This window comes from Fukomys damarensis, unplaced genomic scaffold (genome assembly GCF_012274545.1).
Source record: "Fukomys damarensis isolate Sample0158 unplaced genomic scaffold, DMR_v1.0_HiC HiC_scaffold_31, whole genome shotgun sequence".
Classification (NCBI taxonomy): domain Eukaryota; kingdom Metazoa; phylum Chordata; class Mammalia; order Rodentia; family Bathyergidae; genus Fukomys; species Fukomys damarensis.
In genome coordinates this window covers 14,355,100-14,365,010 of record NW_022900943.1, presented here as the reverse complement: position 1 = coordinate 14,365,010, position 9,911 = coordinate 14,355,100, and the positions used below count along the sequence as shown (strand labels likewise).

Below are 9,911 nucleotides of genomic sequence, written 5' to 3'. Positions count from 1 at the left end.
GATAATCTAAGAGGAGGCCGCAGATATTAAGAACTGAAAAAAAGTCTCTGCAATGTAAAAAATTAATTTTATATATGATTATATATTTATATATGATTATATATTAGAGGAGGCCGCAGATATTAAGAACTGAAAAAAAGTCTCTGCAATGTAAAAAATTAATTTTATATATGATTATTTGATACCGGCGACCGAACTCAGGGACTTGCATTTGAGAGGCAGGTGTGGTGGAGCGAGTGAGCTAAATCCCTAGCTTAAATATGATTGCCGTGGTTACATGATCATTTTCACTTGCTCATACTTACAGTAATGTACGCAGATATTAAGAACTGAAAAAAAGTCTCTGCAATGTAAAAAATTAATTTTATATATGATTATTTGATACCGGCGACCGAACTCAGGGACTTGCATTTGAGAGGCAGGTGTGGTGGAGCGAGTGAGCTAAATCCCTAGCTTAAATATGATTGCCGTGGTTACATGATCATTTTCACTTGCTCATACTTACAGTAATGTACACCAGAAAGTGGGCTTTGCTGTATCCATTCAAGGAAAGAAAAAAATGGGTAAGGGATCTTTAAAAGTGTTTTAAATGAATTTTAATAAGCTATTTCAATTTAAGACAGGAACTTGGGTACCAAGTATGTGAAACGACATAAACACATTATGAGCATCCAAAAGTCTGGACTTACAATGGAAATGTTGACAGCTTCTGAGAGTAAATAGCAGTCAATCACTAATTTTCTTTGAGGGTAAGATTTGTATCCTGCTGGGTTTATAATTTTGTTTTCTCTTTTTGGGCTGTTCATGTGTAAATATTGCCAATTTAATTTGACACAAAACAGGAAAACAACTTAATTTTGTTTCTCAGCTAATGAATGACAGAGATTACTACACTCTAGATGAAGTACTGTAATACAAGCTTCCTGATAATGATTTCAGGGGGAAAAACAAGCCATTTCAAATGCATTTGTAACAAGGAAACAAATTTATTGATTTTAAAAGACAAGACACCATTTTGTTTTGAAAAACACAAGAAAGCTAGCCTGAGTTCAAGTCTGAAATATTCAGAAAAATCCTACTAATATCTTTAGTATGTTCCAGTCATTTGTTTAAACAACACACTAAAAGTTAATATATATTTTTATAATTATAAAAGTTCCCCAGTTATTGTACAGTACACAATACAAATCGCCCACAAACTATTATTTAGCTCCTGCCAATTTTGAGAAGACATGATATACTAAAAGATTTAGCATTTCTCACAAAAATCACATCAGGAAATACGTATTTACAAAATCAAATACATTATACAAAAAAACCATCACATGTTATTCGGTAAAGGTGTTTTTAAATAATTAAAAAGTTTATTCAACTGTAGTCCAAAAACTGGAAAAGAACATTACATTATCTCACACATACAATCTCTACAAAAGTTGCTTACCTCATTTACATAATATATTCAGTCGATTGTAAAATAAATGTTCAGATATCTCCTAGTGTTACTATGTTTCTGTGCTTGTGGGACTGAATAATGTAATCTGCCACTTACTAAGTGAAATTTAAATGATGGCACTTAAAAAAAATACAATTATCTTAAAAAAACACAATGAAAGAAGTTTTACCTAGAAGGTACGAAAGCCCTGAGTGATAGTAGAATTACTGATTGGTAAGCACTACAATTAACCTAATTAAAAGTTTACCACCTCAGGCACAAATTTCCAAGTTTTCTCAAGGCACTCAAAGTTTCTGTAACCAACAGATTGGTCATCACCATAGGTCCAAATTGATGATAGAGATGAGTAGAGAAAAAAATTTGCTTTGGTACAAAAGATGCTTTTAAATGAATAAAATTCAATACGTTAATTGGGTCATTTAAAATTATGTTTAGCAGGTTAAAACAAGGCAATCGTTTACTAATTTATTGAAGGAAAAATATGCTTCATTATCAACAATCAATAGTTTTTTCTTTCCTCCCGCAATTTAAAAGTCTTCTAACAAAGATTTGTTGTCCTTGTTATTGACCTACATAAACAATTCTTACCAAATATTTCATTACTCAGGGCTTCCAATCCCAACATCATAATTGATTGAAAAAAGGAAAGAAGGAAAAAAAGAATCAAATACCAAAACCAAATAAAAGACAGATACATTTATTTTTAAAAAGTCACACTACTGATTTCTTTAAACAAAAGGGAAAAATAATCCTAGGCAGTCACTTTGTAAGTGGCTTTTACTATTTAAGTAAAATTGGTAAACTAAACTTAGGTCTACTGGCACATAAAATCACTAGCAGCAATGATCAAGGCATGCAAACTGAGAAGCATTTACAGTAAATCATCATGAAGAATTCAAAAGAAGAGAGTTAAATTAAAACCCTTTGAGTATTGCATGTTAACACATGAGTAATTTGAATGTTTGACTTCCTAAATTGCCTTAAGAAGCAATGTGTACGGCGTACTTGTCCTACGCTATGGATGTCCTTTCACCAGACATAAGAATAGGTTACACTCTCATTTGCGCCTGGCTGGGGAAGCGCAAGCACAAGCACATCTGCAAACACTGCCTTCGTGTTCAATCACGCAGGGGACAAAGGGAATCAAGTGCACAGAGGTTCCCTTGAACAAAACCAGTGATGGTGTAAGCAGACTGTCATTCAGAGATATCCGAAGCAGCAGTCACAGCATCTCCTGACAGATGAGCTTAAAATCAAGTGCTTTGCTCTCCATTCTACCTATCTATATATAGTTTTTCTGACAAAGTATTAAAGTATTGGAGCATAGATAAAATTATGCCCTATATGAATTCCCAAACAATATTTTATGAGCGATGCAACTCCAAATGGCCTAACTGGCCCCAAAGAGTTCAGAGTTCTATGTTCACTTAAACTTGTTTCTTCCTAAGGCTTTACTTACATTGAAGTTTCTAAAGCTAAATAAATGAGATCATTTGTCTTGGGAAAAAAGAAGAAACGTAATCACCCCACCCCATTTTAAAAATCATACCTTTTAAAGGTAATCTAGATACCTTCAATGTGCAGAAATCAGTTACGACATAGGTCTACAAAAGCCCATGTACTTGTCTTCCTTTTCTACAGAGTCATGACGTGATGCTAGAAAAGTTGATTTTTTTTTTCTGTAAACAGTACACTTACTTAGATGGCAGTGATATTTGGGAATAAATATATATATCAAGCCCTCTTGAAGGAAAATTAAGAGTTGTATATAAAATGCAAGCGGTCCACGTAGGAACACTTTTTCTTCCAACCCCCCCCTTTAAAAAAAACAGCATAATTAGACATTTGGATATAGAGTATATTTTAGCAGTCTAAGTCTAAATACATGATCTGAAAGGCTTTGTCCCCTGCTGTGTATCTTACAATGCTCAAAGGGTTAATACAAGGCATTACATCAAAGGGGTTTTCTAACACTAGAACTAAGCACTGAATTAATGCTTCTATTCCAGTTTTTAAAATCACCAAACTTGCAGAAATACTAGGATTCCATTAACTGATTTGTTCTAACCATTTACATGGAGGTTGTTCTGATTTAGAGACAAGCCCAATTTTCAATAGCACTGCATGCCATCCCTCCTCTCCCAGGTTCTGGCGTGACTCACAGATTACAAAAGTCATGATTTCAAGTTTTGGATGGATGTTATCTTCTCAAAAGATTTGGGGAGGGAGGAGAGGTTATAACAAAGTCAATTTATTGTATATAACCACTGCCTCACACTGTATACAAAGGTGACTTGCCAAGGTTTTTAACTTTCTCCTGTGTCCACACAGGGTGGACTGACATCACAGTGACACACATTTATTTTTCGTTTACATTAATGTTTCAAGCACAGCATTATTTTAGACATTTCAAATATATCATCTGAGTAATTTTTTAAAATCTGAAAATGCATTGAGCACTTCTAGACAGTGCATTCCTGTAAAAAAAAGTTTCATGATTACGGTATCGATACTGCATTCATTCCTGAATGACTTTTACAGCATTCTACAAGCATGTGTTCAGTTTTACTTGTCTACTACAACTCATAGGCAGTCTATGTTGAACACTACTAATTTTAGGTATGCAGTGATAAATCCACTTTTGAAATTTTACTTGTTTTTAAAGGACACCATCTAGAGAGAGGTGCATGAACCGTGCTATACAGTACAAGAAAAAGCACAAAAAGGAAAGCAGATTTCTGAAAAGGCAGTAAGACTTATACAGTCAGTCCAAATATAGTTTGGATGAAAATCCTGAAAATTGACCAGCAACTTGATATCCAAAGAAAAAATAGAAAGTTGGGCACTGTATTCCAAAGAGATGGTTCACTCATTCCACCCTATTGTTCACTGGTTTTGTAAATGCCAATCTTTTAGATATGATTTTCAAAGTACATGTCAAGATCGAACTATGCCCATGATATGATACTGGATCCTACCATACAAAACATCTTTTCTGAAACTTAAAAATGGTCAACATACCTTTCTTACGTTCTTCCTCACTGAAATGCAGCACTGGATTTATGCTGATGTATTTCATGTCTAGTCTTTAGTTACAATGCCAAGCAATACCAATAAGTCCTTAAAATGTGTATTTTTGTCATGTACCAATAAATCTACTATGAGGGTATTAGTGGCTAGTATTTAGAAAACTCATATATACACACACACAAACATACACACAATGTTCAATAATTAGTTGGATGTGGTAGCACACGCCCATAACCCCAGCACTGTGGGAGGCTAAGGCAGAAGGATTATAAATTCAACTCCAGCCTGGGCAACTTAAGCATCTTAGCAAGACCCTGTCTCAAAAATAGAAAAAAGGCTGGGGATGCAGCTTAGTGGAAAAGTTCAATCCCCAGTATTATGTCCCCAAAATTGTTTTCAGTGACTACAGCAAATGTGATTGTTCCAGTTTGCTCCAATATATAAATTGCTATTTTTATTTTTTAAAATACTTCACAATTCAAATTAAAAATTGCCGAAAATGTGTGTGTCTTACTGTGAACTACAAATAACCAGAAGTAGCATCAATTATAGCTATTGTGTTGTATATTGGTCACAATTACACTAGCCACAATCCTAAAAGTGATAAGAATATTTTAAATATTTTATCAAGTCAATTTCAAACATAGCATTTAGTAGTATCCCATATGTCCCAATTTAGAACAAACCATGAACAAGTGGAAGAAATGCTGAACCCTGGAGGGTCCCCAATGCTTAACTCTCATGGATTTAAACTTGTCCATTATTATCAGATTCCTCTAATGAAACAAATATATCCATCATTAAATTAAAGGAAACAGCGATAATAAATACATTTAAAGTCATTCAGCAAACAAGATGAAAACACTAAATACATTTGGTCCAATACAGTTCTGGGGATAGTAGGTAGAGACAGGAAACTGAAAAAAACTCAGAAAGGAGAGCCAAAATGAAGAGTGATTTTCCTTTTTTTTTATTTTAATTTTGTGTGTAAACATTTCCTCATGCACAATGAAAGAGATTCATGGTCTTTTGCAGTTTATGATTTGTGTGTGGTGTGTGTGTGTGTGTGTGTGTGTGTTGCAAATTCACTGTCTTTGGGGGAAGAGGGGGATGGTAATTTAAATATTTAGATGAAGGTGATGCTCAGAAGCTAGTGAAAATTTTCAAATATATTAGTAAGTTATACAAAATTTGCATTAATTTAAAAATTATATTTAAAACATTTAAATTGTATGTAAGAAATGTTGTTGATTTTGAGTAGTCTTAGGTAATCAAGCAACAACAATTTAATACACTGTATAAACCGGGCGTGGTGGCACACGCCTGTAATCCCAGCACTTGGGAGGCTGAGGCAAGAGGATCGCCATGAATTTGAGGCCAGCCTGGACTACATAGCGAGACTCTGTCTCAAAAACAAAAACAAATACACTGTATGTTATTGATAAGTCATTTGGTATTTTTAACTTTACAGATTGGCTCACCCTCTTCTTCCCAACCCCCTTCCCCTCACCCCCAAAACACCTGGAAAGATAAATATTTGAGTTTACTATAGGTCTCATTAATAATCTGTAAATCATTTTGTGCTTTCCTCTTTTTTTGGCTTTTTTATTGACTTTTGCTGATTCGTTTTTATAACTATTTAAATAGAAGGATGTGCCTTTTCTTGTTAATAATTTGAGTGCTCAAGAAAACCTTGGCTTTTCATGCACATTACAATGGGGATGGGTGTATGCTCTCTAAGATCTCACCTTCTGACTTTGCAGCAGACTCCTGTCCTACAGGAACTCATGTGTGCATGTGGACACAGACACCCAGACACACGGACAAACATTTAGACTGAAAAGATGCACTTCAATAAGTACCTGCTTATTTTGTTAACTTTCTAGAATTGCAACTAGATAAGAATGGTCTAAAATATATGATTTTATGTAACAAGTTAGTATTAAAACTAGCCTGCTATTCCACACCCTTAAGCAATCAGATTTATAATCAAGTAATATTCAGCTCTAAGAATAAAAAATAGGTTCATGGTCACTCAAAGAGGGAATCTGAGTTTTGTCTTTCTGTTTTGCTTCATTTTCCCTAAACTTCCTTTGAAGAACATGTAACCTGTCCTTACCTCAGGAATCTGAAAATGACAGGCACACTTCGTCAAATGGGTTGAGGAGTTATTCACATGAACAAAATAAACCTTACTAAACCTTAGCTTCAGTTCTGTTTTAAGGCACCATGTATTAGCCGAGGTACGATGATCCCTGATGTACATTCTTCAATGGCAATGGTTTGTCCAGCCACCTATCCAAATCCTACCGAATTGGGGATAAGTAACAGTGAGGTGTGCCAGTTACACTGCCTTCAGGTTCTGTTTAAAATTTAAATCCACATACTTTAGAAACCAGGAAATATTTTAGAAGGAAATAACGATATGCAGGTTGCTACATTCCTTGCATTCTATAAATTTTCTTTTATAATAGCAGCATATTGAACTACTATTAGTAAAAAAGACCTGGAATAAAAGAAAGTCATCCAAATGGAATGGTTTCCTGTATATCCAGCTCAGCATAAGTAGCATGTACACTTAAAAAAAAAAGTCAAGTCATGTTTTCAGTTTAGTATCTAACTACAACAGCCCCACTCAACAGCAGAATGCATCTGAGCTGCGTGGTCCCAAATACAGAATCAGTAGTCTTTAAACAGAGGAATTGGGATGAAAACAACAGTTAAAATTCGATGCCTAATGGAAAGCTCGTACTGTTAACGTGATTTAGTAATTATGTACACAAATTATGTACATATTAGCATAATCTCTTGCAATTCTGTCATTTACTCTGAACTGATAAATGCACAGCTCAATTTTTTTAGAGAAAAATAGATGACCTTCCCAACCCTCTAGCACTATAATAAAAATGCTCTGTATTCTCTCCATACTCCAAAATGCTATCAAAATAGTGTCTTATGGTTCTGTCCAATGAAAAGCACCTTTCAAAAGCAAATTTGATGCATCTGCTGCCAAATGGGCATGCCTCCAGTGTAAATCAAAGAAATTCATTTCTTTTGAGATTTCACAGAAGTGCATCTAATTAAAAAACTTACACATGAAATCATAGACCAAGACTAACAATCAACAATAAAATATTTTAAGCTACAAAATGTAAATTACTTTTTAATTAGAAGAAAACAAAAACACTGACATTAAGTGTTGTAAAAACCCTTCTTGACACCTGAAACTAAGGGGAAGAAAAAACAACTCATTATTTAGAGGCAAATAATTTGTGTATGATAAAGAAAAAAAAAAAAAAAAAAAAGACCTGGAAAAATACACACACCCATTCCATTTCACAACTCCAAAAAGGTAATGTTCAGCACATAGAAAATTTGACAACAGTCGACCTTCAGGCTTATTAAATTTTCAACTTAAGCCCAATATCAACAGGTTTAATGTAAGCTGGAAAAATATGCTTTAATATTCTTTAGACTGCAGTGTAGGTGTTTCCTGTAGCGCTGCACTGTCTGATAGTCTGCGTACTTGAGACGATGTGCTCACTGTGGATTGGATTCAGGAGGCTTGGTTGTACGCCAGTCTCGAGAACGGGCTGCATACAGCCCACTGGGAATGCCTGGCTCAGCTCTGTTTTCTCTCTTTTGGCTTGAGGCTCTGAAGAGTCATCCAGTTCTTCATCCATTTCACTTTCCACTTCACTGCCTTCATCTGCACAAACAAATAATACCAAGACTACTAACAGAAGACAAATTGGAAAACAGCAATCAACATGTGCTTTAGAAACACTTTAATGCGGTACATTAAGAAAGCAGCCTCTTAGTTTTTCTCAGGGGAACAAGCTTGTAGATTTTCCTTTCATGGGATTTTACTTGTAACAATGCTGTACTGAGCATTTACAGTTCTTTTAAACATAGCAAAGATAAATAGCTCTTGGCAATTCATGATAGATATTTTAATGTAGTTCTCGTAAGAAGACCTTGGCATTTCATGAAGCCGCTACATTAAATAAGGGCACAGTCTATGTCAATGTAAGTCACTTTGGTATACTAATGCTGGCTTTTATGCAATGTACTGAGCTGAAAATTCTAATAACAAAACGAAAAGTTTTCAATTTCCTGCATTAATTTATACCAAATATAAACTTCACCCGTGCTGGTGTTCATGTGAGCAAGACCCATGATTTACAATTGCATGTGTAAGCAGGGAATGTTGTAAGGATTTCTGGGCACATGACAATGTTATAAATCAGAGTATTAAATAAATCTTTGAATTTTTATTAGGAAGAAATGACAAGTGAATAGCAGTATCAGCTTAAAAATGCATAACAAATTTCCATCTCTGGCAACAGTAATGCTATTAATGGTTGGTATTTACTTCAGGAAATTAAACGTATTAGTGATTTACTCCCAAATTTGAATACATCCTATATTAACTCAAGCATCATTATAATGGAATACCTCTTAATCCTTAACAGCATAAACTGTTAAAAATCAAAAGTAGAGCAGAGAGAGAAAATATTCCCATACAGTTTCACTACTGTGTATGTTTTCTCAGAAAAGTGCAGAGAATAACTCTTCACCAGTGATAATTTTTAAGCAGTGGAGAATATATCCCTGCCTTACAAAGCCTTTTTCCTTTACCTCCAATATGTATATTGCTTAAAAAAAGATATACATAGAATCCCATCAAATACCTCACCTATAATAAGGAGATTTTAATTTACTATTAGATGCTTGACTTATTATAGTGGCTTTTGTAACCACAGTCAGTTATTCTCTTCTGCCCCGTACCCTACGCTACTCTATCATATGGCGTATCATGTGCAATGAGCATAAACAGCCACCTCTTCCTCAAATTAACTCGGACCTTTTCTAAGCAGTTGTGAGCCTAGTTTTAGCATCTGGGGAACACTCACAGCAAAAATTTCGGGGACAAAGATGGTTCCAGAGAAAAGTGCTAGGAAGTGAAAGGACCTGCGTGTCTGGCTGTGCATGGTGCGCAACCAAAGAGCAAGATCTGAGAAATGGTGTCTGTGATTACAGAAGTTGAGATGCACATGTGCCGGCTAGAAATGACATTTGTAATGCATCATTAAGTAATAAAAGTACTCTCAAATGAGGCACATGGTGCCTTGGCCTAACTTCTTTCAACTCTTTTCTCGGGAAAGTAACCCTGGTAATGGTAGAGGTGTCAGAATAAGCATATTTCACAGACTGGGTAGCTACAGGGAGAGATACCTTTGGTATCAAGAGGATATGATAAGCATATCTGTATGATGCTCTTTATGTTGTTTCATCTGTTTATATATGAGCCCAAATGCCTGGAAATATTCTCACACAAACTCCTAATGGTAGTAGTTACTTGGGATTATCACTATGAAGTTTTACCCTCTGGTTTCTTTTTCTAAGAATTTTTTTATTCACACAT

The 9,911-nt window shown here is 34.9% G+C and overlaps 1 protein-coding gene across 3 annotated transcripts in view; it reads right to left on the bottom strand.

The window, feature by feature from the left end:
- Nucleotides 1-7,720: 7,720 nt before the first annotated feature.
- Rfx3 (regulatory factor X3) overlaps nt 7,721-9,911 on the bottom strand; it is a 264,034-nt gene continuing 261,843 nt past the window's right edge. For all 3 annotated transcript variants that reach the window (XM_010640114.2, XM_010640117.2, XM_010640116.2), the window contains one exon: nt 7,721-8,192. In XM_010640114.2, coding sequence (XP_010638416.1) covers nt 7,954-8,192 — 239 coding nt within the window. In that variant the 3' untranslated portion in view covers nt 7,721-7,953. The remainder of the gene's footprint in view (nt 8,193-9,911) is intronic.